The 20,949-nt window shown below is 39.4% G+C and overlaps 2 protein-coding genes across 2 annotated transcripts; both read left to right on the forward strand.

The window, feature by feature from the left end:
• Positions 1-6: 6 nt before the first annotated feature.
• LOC105810022 (olfactory receptor 10Q1) lies at positions 7-971 on the forward strand. Its single transcript, XM_012643931.1, has one exon. The coding sequence runs from the start codon at positions 112-114 to the stop codon at positions 949-951; it is 840 nt and encodes a 279-aa protein (XP_012499385.1). The 5' UTR covers positions 7-111; the 3' UTR covers positions 952-971.
• A 14,745-nt stretch (positions 972-15,716) lies between these two features.
• Positions 15,717-16,687, forward strand: LOC105810014 (olfactory receptor 1S1-like). The gene has a single exon (XM_012643923.1). It carries the CDS (start codon positions 15,749-15,751, stop codon positions 16,685-16,687), a length of 939 nt encoding a protein of 312 aa, XP_012499377.1. The 5' UTR covers positions 15,717-15,748.
• The last annotated feature ends 4,262 nt before the right edge of the window (positions 16,688-20,949 follow it).

Below are 20,949 nucleotides of genomic sequence, written 5' to 3' on the forward strand. Positions count from 1 at the left end.
GGGAAACCCGTCCTCAACCAGTCCGGCCCCACTGAGTTCGTGTTCCGTGTGTTCACCACCGTCCCCGAATTCCGGGCCCTTCTCTTCCTTCTCTTCCTCCTCCTCTACCTGATGATCCTTTGCGGCAACACAGCCATCATCTGGGTGGTGCGCGCACACAGCTCCCTCCGCACCCCCATGTACTTCTTCCTGTCCAACCTCTCCTTCCTGGAAATCTGCTACACCACCGTCGTCGTGCCCTTGATGCTCTCCAACATTTTTGGGGCCCAGAAACCCATTCCGTTGGCTGGATGTGGGGCCCAGATGTTCTTCTTCCTCACACTTGGTAGCACGGACTGCTTTCTCCTGGCAATCATGGCATATGATCGCTACGTGGCCATCTGCCACCCACTGCACTACACCCTCATCATGACCCAGAAGCTGTGCGTGCAGGTGGTGGCCGGCGCCCTGGGCCTGGCCCTCTTCCTCTCGCTGCAGCTCACCGCCTCAATCTTCACCCTGCCCTTCTGCGGGCGCCGCCGGGAAATCAACCACTTCCTCTGCGATGTGCCTCCGGTCCTGCGCCTGGCCTGTGCTGACATCCGCGTGCACCAGGCCGTCCTCTGCGTCGTCGGCATCCTCGTGCTGACCGTCCCCTTCCTGCTCATCTGTGTCTCCTACGTGTTCATCGCCTCCGCCATCCTGCGCATTCGCTCTGCCGAAGGCCGCCGCCGGGCCTTCTCCACCTGCTCCTCCCACCTCACCGTGGTCCTGCTGCAGTACGGCTGCTGCAGTCTGGTCTACCTGCGTCCCCGCTCCAGCACCTCGGAGGATGAGGACCGCCAAATCGCGCTGGTCTACACTTTTGTCACTCCCTTACTCAACCCTTTGATTTACACCCTTAGGAACAAGGACGTCAAAGGTGCTCTGAGGAATGCCATCATCCGTAAAGCGGCCTCTGACATCAGTTGAAGGTTTAGGGGAACTGGGGTGTCTGTTATGTCAATGAACTCTTTGACAATGAGAATTATTTACTTCCCCACACTTTGCACCTGATATTTCTTTTTTTGCCGTACTTGCCCCATGTCCACAATCTGCACTCATTTTCCTGAAGTGCTTTCAATAAGGTGTGAAAATTTGGACAAAACTTTCAATGTAGGAGCTCTAGTCTTTTTAGCCTCACTTTTAGGAGTTGCAGCTCACCGATGGCGATTGCTCTTTCAGGAACTTCAGACATGCTGCGAATAAAGGCTGATGCCTTTCCACATGCTGCCTCCTGAAGAGGCAGTTTATTATATTAGTTTATTATGTTATTATATATTATTATATTAGTTTATTAGAATATTAGTTTGTTCTTCAAAAGGTGCCTTATGTAAGGAATATTCATAAAGACATACATTTTACTCAAAGAAATATATTTTATTATTGTTTTGGATATCAATATATGGCAAACCATAGCTTATTTAATGCATCAATTTCCTTCACACCATACATCCCACTGGTGGCCTTCATTTTCTTTCATTCATGCCAGGAAGGGGACAGGAATTTGCGCTCATTGACTAAACGCCTACTACGTGCCAGCTGTGCTAGGGTATGGAGAACTACATCGGGTCTCGGTGGCGGCACTGCCTGCGTGAGCCCTCTGTGCTGGTGGCTCTCCCCCTAGTCTTTGCTGTTCCACCCGCCTCACCACCTGCCAGGCCTTCCCAATGGATGCTGTTCACAGATTCACCCAGCAGGGGGTGCTAACGTTCCTCCCACCTCAGCACAGTCCTGCCGCATGACCGCTGTTCATCTTCACGTACCTGTGTCCCACTCCAGATAAACCCTCAAGTAGAATCCACTTCCCTCTCTGGTGTTCACAGCAGACACTACGCTGCTCAACCTTCTCATTTACACCCTGAGGAACCAAGAAGTGTAGAGGGTTCCAGGGACAGTTCTTACCAGGAATTACCTCTCCCGGCTAGGGGAGGGCGCAACCCATCATGAAAGAGTCTGGTTCCAGCCCATAGGCTGGATTTAGTTAGCAACTACAGAAGAAAGTGAAGGTATCTGCCAGTAGGTATTAAAATTGACCTCAGAAATTGGTATAAACTTCTTGGATACCATATGGCTTAAATTTACCAAAAGCCTTGAAAATGTTCTTATTTAATTTCATAATTCTTATTCTAAAAACATAACCTCAGAAAATTAATGGAGTCAAAACTGAAAACGTAAGATTTTTTCTTACACTAATAAAATGAAAAGGAATTAAAATCTAATTTGCAACAATATTGGCTACAGACATTTAACAGATTTAAAATCATATTTAAAATCATATTTAATAATAAAGGATAATGTTTATTATTATACCTATAAGTGATAAAATCAAGATTCAAACCTGTATTTACTATAGGAGCCCAATTTTGTGAAAACGTACATGAGTAATGATCAATAGAAATACACCAAAAAATTAAGATTTGTTATCTGTGATTTGTAGAGTTATGAATATTTTTTGATTTTCTTATTTATGTATTTTCCATGTTTTCCAAAATAAAACCATGTTTCTCTTACAATCAGAAAAACGATAATTTCTAAAAGGAATCTGAGGTTCGTGTAGCTTTGCCATATAATTCTCCCATGTTCACAAAAATATGAAAAAATTGGATCCACTTTTCATATTACCTAGATTAGAACCTTTTTATTTTTTGTTTCCCTTTAAAACCGCTTTTGATGCTTTCGATTTTTAAGCTGATTTCATGGGAATAAGGAGAAGAACTACAAAGTATAACTTAGTCTGGGAACAGTCATGGATTTAACAATATGTCAGAAATGCCTTTACTTCTAAGTACAATAGTCCCCTCTTACCCAAGGGCAGTACGTTTCAAGACCCTCAGTGGATGCCTGAAACCATGGAAAACCCTATGTATACCATGTTTTTTTCCTACACATACACATACATACTTACAATAAAATTTAATTTATAAATTAGGCACAGTAAGAAATTAACAAGAATACTTAAAATAGAACAATTATAACAATATGCTATAATAAAAGTTATTTTGAATGTGGTCTCTCTCTTTCTCTCTCTCTCTCTCTCTCTCTCTCTCTCTCTCTCTCTCTCTCTCTCCAAGTGTTCTGTTGTACTGTACTCACCCTTCTTGTGATGATGAAAGATGATAAAATGTCTATGTGATGAGATGAGGTGAATGACATAGGCATTGTGGCGTAGTGTTCAGCTACTATTGACCTTCTAATGATACGGGAGAAGGAGAATCATCTGCTTCAGGTGATCCTGGATCACTGAGCCATGATGATGCTGATGGTTGGATGTCAGGAGCAAATGATAATGGTACTAACAAGCGGGTAACATATACAGCGTGGATACACTAGACAAAGGGATGATTCATGTCCCAGGCAGGACAGAGCGGAATGGCAAGAGATTTCATCATGTTCAGAACTGCACATAATTTAATATTTATGCATTGTTTATTTCTGGAATTTTCCATTTAATATTTTTGGAATGCAATTGCTTGTAGGTAACTGAAACTATGGTAATCAAATCCACGAATGGAGGTGGTGGGGGTGGGGGTACTTTAAAAGCTGAAGGAGAAGAATAAAACTCTCTGTTTAGTAGGTTCCTTATCAACCTATCCAAGCCAAGTCAGCACATAATGAATCAATTAATTGTACAGACTCTGCTAGGCATGGTCTGGAATGCCAACAAAATGGAAGTTTGTTAAGTGTTTTCCATCCTTCCTTTCATTCTTTATGTAATATCACAATTATACAGAAAATTAACTCAAAAAGAAAAGGGTAAAATGTTAATCTGTTGAAAAGAAGGCCCTAAAGGCTTGATTAATCTTTTCCATGTGAATTAACTGGGCTCTCCCAGTTACCTTCCTATATATATTCTAGGTGACTAGAATGAGCTCCTCTTTCTTCTTTTTGTCTTCTTTTATTTTATTTGTTTATTTATTTTTATTTTTGATTATTATGGTTACATGTGATGTTTTGATACAGGCATTCAATGTGAATTAATCAAATCAGGTTAATTGGGGTATACATCACCTTAGGCATTTAACGCTTCTTTGTGTAAGGAACATTCCAATTTCACTCTTTTAGTTATTTTAAAGTACACCCTAACTTATTGTTGATTATAGTCACTTTGTTGTACTATCAAATATTGTTCATTCTATCTATCTAACTATATTTTTGAACCCATTAACCATCCCCACTTTATCACCCCCTCCCTGCTATGCTTCCATGCCTCTGGTAACCATCATTCTACTCTTTGTCTCTGTCAGATAAATTTTGTTTTAATATTTAGTCCCCATATGTAAGTGAGAACATGCGAGGTTTGTCTTTCTGTGCTTGGCTTATTTCACCTAACATAATGTTCTACACATCCATTCATGTTGTTTCAAATGGCAGAATTTCATTCTTTTTTGTGGCTGAATAATATTCTGTTGTGTATATGCCCCACATTTTCTTTATCCATTCATCCATTGATGGACACTCAGGTTGATTCCACATCTTAGCTATTGTGCATAATGCTGCAATAAACATGAGAGTACAGATACCTGTTCAATATACTGAATTCCCATCCTTTGGATATATACTCAGCAATGGGATTTCTAGGTCATATGGTAGTTCTATTTTCAGTTTTTTGAGTAATTTCTGTACTGTTTTCCATAGTGGTTACATTAATTTACATTTTCACCAACCGTATGAGGGTTCCCCTTCCTCCACATACTTGTCAGCATTCATTATTGCCTGTATTTTTGATAAAAGTCATTTTAACTGAGGTGAGATGATGTCTCAAAGTTTTGATTTGCATTTCTCTGATGACTAATGATGTTGAGCATTTTTTCAAATACCTGTTGGCCATTTGTATGTCTTCTTTTGAGAAATATCTGTTCAGATTCTTTCCCCATTTTTAATTCAGATTATTTGATTTTTTCCTATCAAGTTGTTAGAGCTCCTTATATGTTCCAGTTATTAATACCTTGTCAGATGGGTAGTTTGCAAATATCTTTTCCCATTCTGTGGGTTGTTTCTTCACCTTGTTGATTTTTTCCTTGATCGTGTAGAAGTTTTTTGTCTAATTTTGGTTTGGTTGCCTGTGCTTTGGGGGTATTATTCAAGAAGTCTTTGCTCAGATCAATGTCCTGAAGTGTTTCCCCAATTTTTTAATAATTTTATAGTTGCAGGTCTTAGATGTAAGTCTTTAATTCATTTTGATTTGATCTTTGTATATGGCAAGAGATAAGGGCCTAGTAATTCATTTTTCATATGGATATCCAATTTTCCCAGGACCATTTTTTTTTTTTTTTTTTTTTTGAGACAGAGTCTCACTCTGTTGCCCGGGCTAGAGTGCCATGGCGTCATCCTAGCTCACAGCAACCTCACACTCCTGGGCTCAAGCAATCCTTCTGCCTCAGCCTCCCGAGTAGCTGGGACTACAGATGCCACCATGCCCAGCTAATTTCTTCCTCTTTTTAGTAGAGACGGGGTCTCACTCTTGCTCAGGCTGGTTTCGAACTCCTGAGCGCAAACAATCCGCCCATCTCGGCCTCCCAGAGAGCTAGGATTACAGGCGTGAGCCACCGTACCCGGCCTACCCAGGACCATTTATTGAACAGACTGTCCTTTCCCCAGGACAGTCTGACACCTTTGTCAAAGATAAGTTGACTATACATGTATGGATTTCTTTCTGGGTTCTCTGTTCTGTTCCATTGGTCTATGTATCTGTTTTTATGCCAGTACCATGCTGTTTTGGTTACTACAGCTCTGTAGCAGAATTTGAAGTCAAATAATGTGATTCCTCCAGTTTTGTTATTTTTGCTGGAATGGCTTTGGTTATTCTGGGTCTTTTGTGATTCCATATAAATTTTAGGATTTTTTTTTTGTTTCTGTGAAGAACGTCATTGATATTTTGGTAGGGATTGCATTGAATCTGTAGATTACTTTGGGTAGTATGAACATTTTAACAACAGTGATTCTTCCAATCCATGAACATGGAATATCTTTCCACTTTTTTGTGTCCTCTTCAACTTCTTTCATCAATGTTTTGTAATTTTCATTATAGAGATCTTTCACTTCTTTGGTTAAGTTTATTCACAGGTATTTTATTTTATTTGTAGCTATTGCAAATGGGATGACTTTCTTGGTTTCTTTTTCAGATTTTTTACTGTTGGCATATAGAAATGCTGCTGATTTTTGTGTGTTGATTTTGTATCCTATGACTTTCCTGAATTTGTTTATCAGTTCTAATAATTTTTGGGAGGACTCTTTAGGTTTCTCTAGATATAAGATCATATTGTCTACAAATAAGGATAATTTGACTTCTTCCTTTTCAATTTGGATGCCCTTTATTTCTTTCTCTTATCTGATTGGTCTCGCTAGAACTTCCAGTAATATGTTGAATAACAGTGGTGAAAGGGGGCATCTTTGTGTTATTCCAGATCTTAGAGGAAAGGCTTTCAGTATGATATTAGCTGTGGTTCTGTCCTATATGGCTTTTATTGTGTTGAGCTAAGTTCCTTCTACAATCAGTTTTTTGAGAGTTTTTATCATGAAGAGGTATTGAATTTCATCAAATGCTTTTTCAGCATTAATTGAAATGATATTTTTTTGTCCTTCATTCTATAGATATGATGTATCATATTGATTTATTTGCATATGTTGAACCATCCTTGCATCCCTGGAATGAATTCCACTTGATTATGATGAATAATCTTTTTAACTTATTGAATTTGGTTCATTAATATTTTGTTGAGGACTTTTGCATCTGTGTTCATCAGAGTTATAATTTTCTTTTTGTACTCTGTCTTTGTGTGGGTTGGGTATCAGGGTGATACAGGTCTCATAGAATGAGTTGGGAGTATCCCTTCCCCATCAATTTTTTGGAATAGTTTAAGTAGGATTCATATTAGTTCTTTGAATGCTTGGTAGAATTCAGCAGTGAAGCCATCAAGTCCTAGGATTTTCTTTGATGGGAGACTTTTTTATTACTGCTTCTATCTCGTTACTTGTCATTGGTTTATTCAAGTTTTGGATTTCTTTCTGGTTCAATCTTTGTAGGTTGTATGTGTCTAGGAATTTACCCTTTCTTCTAGGTTTTCCTATTTATTGGCACATAATTGTTCATGGTAGTCTCTAATGATCCTTTGGATTTCTGCATTATCAATTGTAATGTCTCCTTTTTCATCTCTGATTTTATTTATTTGGGTCTTCTCTCTTTTTTGCTTAATTCGTCTGGCTAAAGGTGTGTCTATTTTGTTTATATTTTCAAAAAACCAACTTTTGTTTCATTGATCTTTTGTAATTTTTTGGTTACACATTTATTTCTTTCTGCTCTGATATTTATTATTATTTCTTTTCTTCTACTAATTTTGGGTTTGGTTTCCTCTTGTTTTTCCATTAATCATTCTTTGAGATGCATCATTAGGTTGCTTATTTGAAGCTTTCCTACTTGTTTGATATAGGCACTTATTGCTATAAATTTTCCTCTTCCTCTTGCTTTTACCGTATCCCATAGGTTTTGATATGTTATGTTTTCATTTTCATTTGTTTCAAGAAATTTTTCAAATTCTTTCTTAATGTCTTCATTGACCCACTGGTTGTTCAGGAGCATATTGTTTAATTTTCATGTGTTTGTATATTTTCAAATGTTCCTCTTATTATTGATTTCTAGTTTTATTCCATCACAGTCAGAAAAAATACTTGATATGATTTCAATTTTTTTGAATTTTTTGAGACTTGTTTTGTGGCCTAACATGTGGTCTATTCTTGAGAATGATCCATGAGCTGAGGAGAACGTGAATTCTGTGGCTATTGAATGAAATGTTCTGTAAATATCTATTAGGTCCATTTGGTCTATAGTGCAGGTTAAGTCCAATGTTTCTTTGTTGATTTTCTATCTGGATGATCTGTCCAGTGCTGGCCTTTGGTCATAACATCACCTGCTTCAAAATTCCTCTCTGTATAGCCCCACCTATATAAAACCTACCTATTTTAAAAGCATGGCTCCAGTTCACTACCTCCATGAAACATTTACTTATTACTCCAGACCGCAGATATTTCTCTGCCCTGAATTTCTGTAGCATTCTCCCTACCACGCTTCATATCTGATGACATCTATTGTAATTAGTTAATTCATTCAATAATTTATTTTTGTAACTAATTAATTCATAAATTTAATAACAATTATTGGTTTATATATGTTTCTTTAACTCCAGTAGTAGAACATAAATGGCATAGATACCTTTCAAACTAATAAAAGGGGTAAAAGAAAATTAAACTCCCTCAATCTAGCAATATTCAAGAGTTTAGAAATATGAAATATTTTTCAAATGTAGTAAATAGGAAACAAACCCAATATGTCAGTGACTCTATATATGTTATTGCTTAAATTCATTTGTCAAAAGACAGAAATGCTCAGATGATGTGTTAAAATCCAGATACATATTCATAATAGAAGACACACTTAAAGTACTTAAAGTAAATGGATGGACAGTCATAGATTCAAAGAAGTATTAATTTTTTAAAAAACTATGTCTGACAATACATTAGTGAAATTCATAGTAACAATATTAAATAGCATTAAGATGACTATTTCATATTGGTAAAAGTTACAATAAACCAACAGTATGTTCATTATGATTAACTCTAGCATATCCACAATAACAACCAGGCAAGATCATTATTGCCAAAAAGAAAATTAATAGCCAGGCTAACTTATTAATATAGGTGTAAAAATCTTACATAAATATTACTTATCTAAATTTGACAGTGTAGCAAATTAATAATACACTATGACCAAATTAGATGTTTGAAGCACAGGCTGGTGTAACATTAGAAAGCCAATTAATGTAAGTAACTATATATTAAGAAATAGGAAAAAATCTAATAATCTCAATAGCTATTATAAGGACATTTGATGAAATTCAATATATACTTTAAATAAAATCAAATATCTTTTTAAAAACAGAACTCAAAATCAAACAGATAAGCATATTATCCCTCCCTAAAACAGTCTTTAGCTGGAGATACTAGCCAACAAAATAAAATAAAAACAAACAAGAAATAGAAATATTGAAAATGAATATTGAAGTTATCATTTCACCTATGTTATTGTTTTTCTCCTAGCAAAAATTTGAAAAATCAAATTTGAACTATTAAACTAATAAAAGAATTTTAGTAGGGCAGCACAATAATAATGAACAAATTGAATAGTTTCCCTATACATCTGCAAACAAATTTACTTTAGCAAGAAACATCATAAAATACTCAAGGATAACTTAATAATATATATGTTAAAAATAGAAAGAAAACTATGAAATGTCATTAAAACAGAGAACATAAGAAGACTTGAACAAATAAAGGGAGAGACATTACATCTATGGGAGGAAATTCAAAATTGTGAAGGATTTTATCAAATTTCTGTATAGATCCAATTCTATTCCAATTGAAATCTTAAGAAGATTTTATTTTAATTTTGCGAAGGTGATTCTAAAGTTTGTTTAGAAGATTAATTGCACAACAATAGCCAAATAAATTTTTAAACGCGACAAAAATGGGTAGGATAGGTTGACAGTATTACAATAAAGTTTGTTATAAGCTGTAAGGTACAGGGGCCAGAACTGAAAAATTGAAAAAAGGAACAAAAAAGAATGTCTACAAATAGATGTATATATGAAAATTTAGTGTTTGATAAAAATAGCAGGTTCTACCAGTGGAAAAACTAAGAATTATTCAATAAATGACATTGAATTCTGAGTGTATTTATGATCATAATATAAATGCTTAGCCATAAAATTTCTAGAAGAAATCAAAGACAGAACTATTATCATCTTGGGATGATGGTGATCATTCTATCAATGACACCTACCTAATGGCCACAAATGAAAAGATCAAGATCTCTGACTACATCAGAATAATTGTGGAAAAGACATAATTTTTAAAAACTCCTAAATAATAAAAATAAGAGAAAAATATATGTATCATCTATACATAAGCAACAAAGGATTAACATCCATAATAAAAAATTATTTACAAATCAATATAAAAGATAGCCTCTATATTTTATAGAATAAAACAGTCAAAGGATAAGAACAGGTAATCCACAGAAAATAAAATATGAATGAACCATAAACACTGAAATATATACTAATAAGCCCACCAATAATTAAATAAATTAGAATATTTTATAAATGTGATCATTTTTAGCCTAACAGACTGGAAAAGTTAAACTGGTTGTTTATATCTTGAATAGATAAAAACACAGGGAACCAGAGGCTCACAACTAATGGAATTGTAAATTCAGTACAATGTTTTTGGAGAGCAGTTTGGAAATATCTATTTAAAATTTAACTGTTCATGACCTTTTGACCCAACGATATTACTTTTAAGTACCTATTCTACAGAAATATTTGCAGAAATGCATAAGAATTTATAGGACCATTTAAATTCTCCATTATTTGTCATTGGGAAATTTAGAAGCAAATTGATAGTCCTTTAATAGGAGAATAATTAAAGAAATTGTTATTATGCAGCCATAAAAAATCAGGTAGACCTAGGTGTACTCCTGTGGAAAGTATCCTCAGCAGCACACAGAATGAGACAAGGAGGGCTGCAAATGCAGTGACCAGTAAGCATCATCTACCCTGGTAGGCAGGAGTATTTGCATATCACTGGTGTTGCTAGCATTGCGGGAGCATAGTGATAATAAAAGGCAGACTGGCTTTTAGTCAGTTTTATTACTGTTTTAAATTCTCCAGGACAGCGTAACCCCTTTCTGCCTGTGCCTGAGATATTCTGCTCTTCCCACTCCTACCAAATCTTGGTATATGCTATTATTGCTCACCAAGGCCAGGATGATGTGCAGAATGCAGAGCACACAAGAGCAAGAACAATCTGAACCTTCTGGGCCTCTTTGTCTCTGCCTCTCACAGTGTAATGTTCCAAAATGTGACCTTTTAAGAATAATGGCTTCTGTTGAACTTCTTCCTTCCAAACTTTCCGTAAGTGTTTCTTCTGGATAGCTCTTCCTGGAACCACGCAAAGAAGAGGATGCTAAGGACAACAGTTTCCAACTTTAGCCAAGTTGGTATAACCAACCCAGCACAGCTAGGTATGGATTTTTTCACCCTATCTGTAGCACAGACCAATGCATGCAGAATACCTTACCCATCATCCCTCCGACATTTCACACAAATTGCCTGGAACCAAGGGACTCGTTTTATTTTATTTTTTTTTTATTTCAGCATATTATGGGGGTACAGATGTTTAGGTTACGTATGTTGCCCTTGCCCCCCCAACCCCCCAAGTCTGAGCTTCAAGCGTGTCTACCCCCGATGGTGCACATCACACTCTTTGTATATGCATATACCCATCCCCTCCCCGCTGCCCGACATCCAATAGATGTTATTCTTATATGTGCACTTATGTGTTTATCAATTAATACCAATTTGATGGTGAGTACATGTGAAAGGGACTCATTTTAAGCTATTAAAAAAAGTGCAACAATTGACTAAATGACTATAGAATTCACTGCCCTCCTACACATTCCCTTTGCTAGATAGAATGTACACTAGCTAAGGTGCCAATGGGGGGACAACATTTTGTGGGTGAGGCACTTTCCTCCTGGACAATGTATGTTCCTTGAACTCACCTCTGACAAACAGCAACTGTGTCCCTCATAGCTAAAATGCACAGATTCAAGAGCCACGTGTCATAGTGGGAGTGGCCCCTCTCACTCTCACACCCAATGACCAATTTCTACAACTGGGGCTTCCTATTCCCAAACTTTGAACCAGAGTGATTCTGAACTATGATGGAAAGACTGTGATGAGCAGTTACCACAACCTCAACTCAGCACAGTCGGGGCAACTAAGCATCCTAATCCCTCCGGGAAAAATTCCTGGGTCCCAAAGACAGGCAGCCCAGATGGGCCAAAGTGTGAGCTAAGCGTGAAGGACTCTAAAATGAGTGGTGAAGGAGGGAGATGGAAAATATCCATCGGAACTTCACAGCCAGCTAGAGGAGTGAGGATTGTGACAATTTTTGTTTACATTCTTTTATAAAATGTAGGGGGTACGAGTGTTTTTTGTTACATGGGTAAATTGTATCATGCTAAAGTCAAGACTTTTAGTGTACCCGTCACCACAATAGTATATGTTGTACTCAACAGGTATATGTCTATCCTTAACCCCTGAGAGCCTCCCCTCTTTAGTTTCCAAGGTCCATTACCACTCTTTGTGACCGTAGATGTCCTTCATTTAGCTCCCACGTAGGTGAGAACATGCGGTATCTGCTTTTCCATTCCTGAGATACTTCACTTAGCATAACGGTCTCCAGTTCCATCCAAGTTGCTGCAAACAACATATTTCATTCCTTTCTATGGCTGAGTAGTACTCCATGGTACATATAAACCACTCATTGCCATGAGAACCTATTATTGAATACATTTCATGAACACAATGAATCCATAGATTGAGTTGTTTCCTCTTGAAGAGGGGATGAATGTTCTTGGTTTGGGTGATAAATAACTGTACTATATTATGAGGTACCTTCAAGCACTGGAAGAAGGGACATATTAATTTTGGCTGTATCTATGGCTGTGCAGCTTCCCTTGCTCCTGTCCATTTCAGGGTCTGTTTCTCTAGTCTTCCCAGTGTACTGAGAACCATTCAACTCAATATCATTTCAATATTTTTCTTTTCAATATTAAAGACCAAGAGTTTATGTCTTTAGTTTGCAGTGAAGAGCCCTGAATGCTGAATCCCTGGGTCTCCAGTGTCTTTCCAATACTGACATTCGTTCATGGCCTCTGCACCACTTGAAGGGCCACTGGGGATCGCATTTCTTTGGAGCCACAGTCTCTAGTCAAGGAATCCAACTCAATTCTCTCGGATATGCTAAGTGTTCCCCTCTGCTGGGCACCAGAGAAGAGACAAAAGGAACTCAAAATGCTTACCACCTCACGGGACGCATAAGACGCACACAGCCAACAACTCACTTGCTAGGAAGAGTGAAAACCAACTAAGTTACAGATAGGAAATCACAAGTGGGAAGAACAGCTGAAGACAAAAGAAAGGAAAAAAGCAGAGCTGCCTGTCTCTTCCCCATTTACCTCATCGAGACTGGGGTGTGAAAATTACTGTTTGTCTTGAGAAAAACACCTCAGGGACATCATCCCAAAGGGCTTAGAAGAAGCTAAATGCCCCATGTGAGCCCAGAACCATGATTCTATTACTCTGATGCTTGGGGGTAGAGTCCAATTCAGAAAAATACACAAGAGCTGCTCTCAGTCCCCACCTGCTACCCTGCTAAGTACAAGGAAAGCCACTGGGTCTAGATACCAGTAACATCCTCAGATTTTTCTCTCATTCAGAGGTGAGCCTTTTCAGAATTTATAACCGGTCTTGACAAGCGAGGCAGCCACCTCAGCACTCAGGACAGTTTGTGCAGGACTCCCGGTGGGTGGGAGAGGAAGGAAAGATTCGAGATTATCACTCGAAAACATACAGTTCCCCTTTCTAGTCCAGGCCAAACCAGCCAGGGCTTGGTAACCACTGGACTCTCTAAGGCTAGTCTGTAGCTTAGGTGTAGATGCTTCCCAGGTCTTTGCTGAATTTTAGTTTTGCCATGGAGCCTCCGTTTTGCACATGTTCCTCCTCTCTCTGATTTGTAAGCCAAGCTTCTCAGGACCAAAGAGACCTCAGAGCTTCTGCCCCAATTTCTATTGCTCTTCAGTTTTTGGGAACCCCAGAGGTAGAGGTTTACTGGGGTTTTTTTGTTTTGCTTTGTTTTGTTTGCCTCCTCATAGAAAGAAAACCTTTGGAGGACAAGTGATTTTGGAGATAAGTAGAAGAGAAAGGGAAAAATGAGAGGAAGACTATATTAGGAAAGCAGAAAGACAGGGACAAATACCTCTTAACCTGCAAGCTGATATTCCTTCCATTAAATCACAAGGAAAATCAAACTAGGTCCAATCTCCCTTTCCTGCTCCTAGGTGACAACTTGTGAAGTGATAACTTTCTGCTCACTTAAGGTTTTAAAAATGTTTTACTTTGGTACTGAACACTCACTTCCAGGTGTTAAAAAGCCAAGCCAAGCCCAATTTAAAACTTCAGTTTCAACATCCAGTTCAAAGCATGTGTCTTCCCTGTGGAGCTCAGGTCCAAAGTATAGCTTGGGATGTACAGCGGGAAGGCAGGGCATCCGTTCCTCCCTTGTTCTTTAACCTCTCCTCCCCCAGTCACACTGTCATCGTCATTGTTGTTATTGTTGTTGTTGTTGTCTTCCTTTCTTTTTCAGTTTCATAAGGTCAGGGAGGAAAAAGAGGAATCAGAAAAAAAGGTAAAAGTGCTCAACTGCTAGGATGCTAGCAATCAATGCCTTATGTGTAGCAGGCATGCTTTCTCTTATGACCATTTTGGAGTTCTGCAGAGACCCCCTTTTAGGGACTGCTCCATTATGCAGATCCCTGTCACAGGCAACGAATTTTCTCCCTGATCTCTTTAAGATATTTCTTTTCATAAGACAGTCACCCATGGTCTCTTACTGCTACAGCCTCCTCTACCTCAGCAGGCCGTTCCCTGGTTGGAGGCCCAAGAAGGTGGCTTGAGTCCCACGACCCCCTCCCTGCAGCATCCACCTGGCCTGTAGGAAATTCACATATTTGTGCCATGGGTGAGAACACAGGAGTGCCCTACTGACCACTGTCTTTTCCCCCTACCTCTGGGCTGATCCAGTGAGCCCCCCATGTTCAGAAGTGAGGGGCAAACACAAACCTTTAGGTTCATATACGTACCCTAAATTTCCTTGGTTCACCTAACATCTAGCCACAAATGAAGTAAACTTCTGGCCATTCCTTCTTGTACTCCTTCTCCAAGATCAGTTCTTCTGGAGTACTTTAGCGGAAAGGAGTATCCACACAATGATATACTCCCGTAAGAATTCCTGTCTGTTCGTTTTACTCTCCCAAACTCTTCATTTCAATGACTCTTTAAATTTCTATCTTCTTAGATAAGAATGAAGGTGAACAGTGGAGAAGGTTTTGAGAGCAGTTTGTTCATTTTTAAGTAAGTCCTGCAGGAATATCGAGCATCTTTAGAATATAGGGTACACCTCATCTACAATCCTCAGTTTGGAGGATTTAAACCACATTTGGATCTAACTAGAAAAATCACATTCAGAGCCCTGTTTGAGTTTAAAAAAACATGTTCATTGAGAAATATCTATCACATTCCTGACTTTTCTTTCTAAGACATTTCCTGAGTCTCTGCACTACTGAGATGTTCCTTATTAAGTAGCCCTTCTACTTAGTAAGTATAATAGAAGGAAGGCTGGGTACAGTGGTTCACGCCTGTAATCCCAGCACTTTGGGAGATCGAGGCAGGAAGATTGCTTGAGGCAGGAGTTCATGGGCAGCCTGGGCAACAAAGCAAGACCCCATCTCTACAAAAAACTTTAAAAATTTTCTGGGTGCAGTGGTGCCAACCTGTAGCCCCAGCTACCTGGGAGGCTGAGGCAGGAGGATTGCTTGAGCCCAGAAGTTCGAGGTTGCAGTGAGATGTGATTATGCCATTGCACTCTGGCCTGGGTGACAGAGTGAGACCTTATGTCCAAAAAGAACTAATAATAATAAGTAGAGAGAACTTCATTACCCTTTAGCCTAGAGGAAGTGCCCCACTGCAATGACTGCAGCCAAATAGCATCATATTGAGTTTTCTGTGGGAATTTGAAGACCTTGTGTTCCTTTCTTCAGATCAGTGGAAATATGCGTCAAGGAAACCAAACCGCCATCTCTGAATTCATCCTCCTGGGACTCTCCAACCAGGCTGAGCAGCAGAATCTCCTCTTCGTGCTTTTCCTGTGTATGTACCTGGTCACTGTGGTTGGGAACGGGCTCATCATTCTGGCCATCAGCTTGGATCCGTCCCTTCACACCCCCATGTATCTCTTCCTCGCCAACCTATCTTTTGCTGATATTTCCTCCATTTCCAACTCAGTCCCCAAAATGCTGATAAACATTCAGACCAAGAGTCAATCCATCTCCTATGCGAGCTGCATCACACAGATGTACTTTTCTATCGTGTTTGTCGTCATCGACAATTTCCTCCTGGGAGCCATGGCCTACGACCGTTTTGTGGCCATCTGCCACCCTCTGAGCTATACGACCATCATGCAGCCCAGGCTCTGCATTTTGCTCACAGTCATCCCATGGGTCCTTAGTAACCTTATTGCTCTGACACACACCCTTCTGCTCATTCCGCTGCTATTCTGTGACAGCAACACTCTCCCCCACTTCTTCTGTGACTTGGCCCCTCTGCTGAAACTGTCCTGCTCAGACACCATGATCAATGAGCTTGTGTTATTTGTTGTGGGCTTATCAGTTATCACCTTCCCCTTTGCCCTCATCTTATTTTCCTACGTCTGCATCATCAGTGCTGTCCTGAGAATCTCATCCACAGAGGGAAAGAGGAAAGCCTTCTCCACCTGCAGCTCTCACCTGACGGTTGTATTACTCTTCTATGGGACCATTGTCGGGGTTTACTTTTTCCCCTCATCTACTCACCCTGAGGACACAGATAAGATAGGTGCAGTACTATTTACTGTGGTGACACCCATGATGAACCCCTTCATCTACACCCTGAGGAACATGGACATGAAAGGTGCCCTGAGAAAGCTCATCAATACAAAAAGTTCTTCCCTTTGATGCCCTGGGCATCGGCATGACTAGACAGATGATTCAGTCCAGAGCTTGTGGCATAGTTGTGATGGTTCAGCTTTTGATGAACTTGCAGGTATTTGCCTCTTATTCCAACCTCGAGGGGTTGGGGCTTTTCCAGCTCTGGCCTTGGAAATGAGACCCCTTACCCCCACAGTAAGTCACAACAATAACACACATCCTCAGAGAGTAGATTGGTGATTACCAGAGGCCAGAAAGGGTAGAGAGGAGGGAGGATTGAAGAGAGGTTGACTAATGGGTACAAAAATACAGTTTTATAATAGAAGACCTAGTGTTTGATAAATCAGTATGGTGACCACAGTAAAAATAGTCTATTGTACCTTTCAAAATAGCTAGAAGAGAATAATTCAAATGTTTCCAGCATAAAGATAAGATAAATGTTTGAGATAATGGATATCCCAATTACCCTAATTTAACCTTTACACGTTATATGAATGTATCAAAAATATGACATGTGCCCCCTCAAAATACTTACATCTATTATGTATCAGTAAAAAAATAAAATAAAAATAAAATTAATTATGAAATAACATACATCTTAATTATAATCTATGTTACTATAAACTTTGGAACAAAACGTTTATAATTTAGACAATAACAGGTGCATATTGTGCTTGCAGTCTAGCTTTTGCAGCTTTGAAGACAGTTATTTCTAATCCTTTATTCAATCTGTATTTCTTTAGGTCAGCTTTTCTCAAAGTTTGTTTTGCCTAGGTACTATTCAGTGAGATGTTTAATGAGTGTAAAAATGAAGATTCCAATATTCAAAGAACTTAAGGAAACTCTGAGTTAAATGGAACAAAATGTATTAACTAGCAAACTTCTCAGAGCTTTTAATATTGTGTAAATTTCTAAGAGGGTAATATGTTATATAGTATTTCTCAAAACTAAACTTATTCAATCGTACAGAACCTGATTTTTCACAGAGTGGTTCATGGGACTCTGTAGTACAGAATATATTTTGGGAAATATGACTCCAGGTGACTTCCTTTATTTCAACAGAAAACCACAGAGCACATGCTTTCAAGGTATCAGTTATAGTCCTGACTCTGTCCACAAGCAGTGATGAAGACTTTGGGCATGTCAGCTCCCTTCCTGAGCCTGTTTTCTAATCTACAAAATGAGGCCATTGGTCTGGACCAGTTGTTTCCAACTAGGGTTGTACATCAGAGTTACTGGGAGAAACTTCCAAAATTCACACCTGCAATGCCTTCTCTGCTTGACCAGCTGCAGTGGCCTTGGCAATCAAAGTCATGAAATACACCCAGAATCGATCGCCACACAGCATGCATGATGACAGTGCAGTGGAGGGCTCATGACTCCCAGGCATGCCTTTAAATATCCCAGCCTTTCCACACTTAGAGCGGGCATGTCAAGAGAGCGTGCTGAGTGGACGTGGGCCACCTCAGTTAGGGAAACTTCAGCTCTGGGGTTCCTTAGGCTCAGCCCCCTCAGGGATGTGTGACTAGTACCCATTTTCTGGTGCAGCTGCATCTCAGCACATATAGGTTAGTCATCTATAGAGATTAGTTGCAAGGGGGATTTGACCTAGGTTCAAACCCTCAGGCTCTCCTGAGGCTGAACAAAAAGGCTACCAACCAGGTTTAACTGCTTTTCTCTCAAACCCCACACTGGATCCACTAACCCAGCCTCTCCAGTGAAAGAATTATGCACTGGTGTGTTGATGACCTGGTGACCTTGATTTGCTAAGGAATCACTGATCCACGTGAGCTCTGAGTTTCCCTCCGGTTCTGAGATTTTGTGAATCTGGATGCCTTCTGGTTGATGGAGAAGTCTTTCAGACATTTGCCTTATAAAATACTCTAGCTACCCCTTTTCAAATCCTCTTTTTAATTATTTCCAATTTTGGAGCAAGCTATCACTAGTTATTCAATCTAATTTCTCTAATAATTATAGTGTAGTGTAGAAAAAAGATCTGATCCAAAATCTTGGCTTTTCCACAAGTTGTGATCCCCTTGTGTGATCTAAGGGAAGTTATCTAAGGATTGAAACTCATCTTCCTCAGCTGTAAATGGGAACAATAATCCCAACATCCCAAAGCTATTTGAGGCTAAATGAACACGTATATTAAACGACTACCATAGTGCCTAATATAGACACTCAAAACAAAGTGTTACTTTTTTTTAACTGCTCACTCTCCTGGCTTCCAACTTCAATCTACCTGCCCTGCCAAACTAGGTTTTATTTGTCCCCAGTCTAAACTGACTTCCACTCTTCTCTAAACTTAGAATCATCCACTCTCTTTAAGAGGAAATGTATAATCAGCCACCTGTGTTCCTCCATGGTATCTCAAACTCGTATGCTTCGTTTGAGTTTTCATTATGAATGTAAAACCCACCTGCTTTTGTATGCACTACCAAACAAGCCTCTTAATAGTCCTGCCTTCCCCAAGTACCTCAATGTCCACCCTGCTCCATCCATAGCTCCAGCGTGGAACATCACAAAGCTCTGCTTTCGTTATTCCAATGGAGCAGGAGAAAGAATCCTGGATTTATAACTAAGAGACCTGGAGTCTGGCCCAACTCTGCAACTAACTCACTGTGTGGCAAGCCGTGTTACTAATCTCAGTTTCTTTTTCTGTAATATAGCAGTTGTTCTAATATGCACAAAGAAAGTTTTATAACAGCATGTATTAGGAAAAAAATTATATAAAATAGAATATGCAAAAAGAGATGCCTGAGAGTCCACAAAATATTAAGTGGTTGTGGCAGATTGTATTTCCCAAAAATGGCCACAATAATTTTCATACCACACGCTCTTGAAGAGCTCTGTCACTTCCCCACCAAGAGGTGGAGTCTATGTCATTCCCCCTTGAACCTAGCCTTGGGGACTGCTTTACTAACAGAGTACCCCAGAAGTTTTGTTGCATGATTTCTGAGACTATCTTAGAAGAGCCAATACAGCTTTGTTATGGACTGAATGTGCCCCGACACCCCATAAACTCATATGTTGAAATCTTACCCCCCAACGTGATGGTGGCAGGAGATGGGGCCTTTGTGAGATGAAGTAGGTCATGAGGGTGGATCCCTCATGAATTATTAATACTTTTATATAAGAGACCTCAGAGAGCTCTCTACCTATTTCTGCCATGTGAAGGTACAACAAGAAATTGGCAGTCTACAACCCAGAAGAGGGCCCTCATCAGAAACTGACCATGCCGGCTGGCACCCTGATCTCAGACTTCCAGCCTCCAAAACTATAAAAAATGAATGTTTGTTGTTTAAGCTACCCAATAAATGGTGATTTGTCATAGCAGCCCAGACAGATTAGAAAAAGCTTTCATCTGGGGGGTGTCTCTATGTCTGTTGGCAAGCACCTCTGGAAGCCTGTGTTGCCATGGAAGAAATCTGACGACACTGAAGCCACCATGCTGAAGAGACCACATGAAGAGGCCACGCAGAATTAGAGAGAGATGCCCAAGGAGCCCCAGCTGTTCCAGCCTACAAGTCTTTGAGTCTCCTTAGCCACTCACTCAACACGTGAGTGAGTGAATTTGCAGGTGATTCCGGCCTCAGCCCTGACTGCAAACACATGATACTCCGAGTGAAAACTGCCTCACTGAGCCCAGTCAACCTCTTGAACCTGAGGGACAACAATAAATCAATTGTTATTGTTTCAACTCCCTACAATTTGGAGTGATTTGTTAAACAGCAATATATTAATATAAGCAGAATGGAGCTTTTGTTTGGGTCGTGGGATAGAATGATTCATATTACACCCTGTATTGCCTTAACATTTTACAATGACTGTCATTATAGGGAGGGGGAAAGAAGCTTTTTTTTAATTTTAAGGAAAATAAAGGCCTTGCCTATTAAATCATCATGTTTAACATGGTACCAGAATCTTCCTAGTTACATAAACGTCAATTGGGTGAATCTGTAACTTTTCCCCCTTCATTCTGGTTACATCTAGCCCATGTTTGAGAGGGTAAGAACCATCAGGGTTACACCCAGGCCATCGGTTTAAATTGGTCCCCATTCCTGTGGAGCCATCCTGGCCCTCTCTTACCTCTGACTTAAGGGTTCCACAGGAGGCTGGAAGGCATAGCTCCATCTGCAGTGAGTAACAAGAAGGTCGATTTGGCCAAAAATAGACTTGTATGCAAAGTGGGAGTTTGCCTGAGAAAGTGATTTAGGATGAGGGCTGGGACACAGAAGACAACTGATTAAGATAATAAAAAGTCAAAAACTTTTATAAAGGCAATAACA

The sequence above is a fragment of the Propithecus coquereli genome, unplaced genomic scaffold (genome assembly GCF_000956105.1).
Source record: "Propithecus coquereli isolate 6110/MARCELLA unplaced genomic scaffold, Pcoq_1.0 Scaffold202, whole genome shotgun sequence".
NCBI lineage: Eukaryota > Metazoa > Chordata > Mammalia > Primates > Indriidae > Propithecus > Propithecus coquereli.

Bases quoted from the DNA above. Each gene is read 5' to 3' on its own strand.
- LOC105810022 (XM_012643931.1), top strand. From the start codon at position 112: ATGATCCTTTGCGGCAACACAGCCATCATCTGGGTGGTGCGCGCACAC.
- LOC105810014 (XM_012643923.1), top strand. From the start codon at position 15,749: ATGCGTCAAGGAAACCAAACCGCCATCTCTGAATTCATCCTCCTGGGA.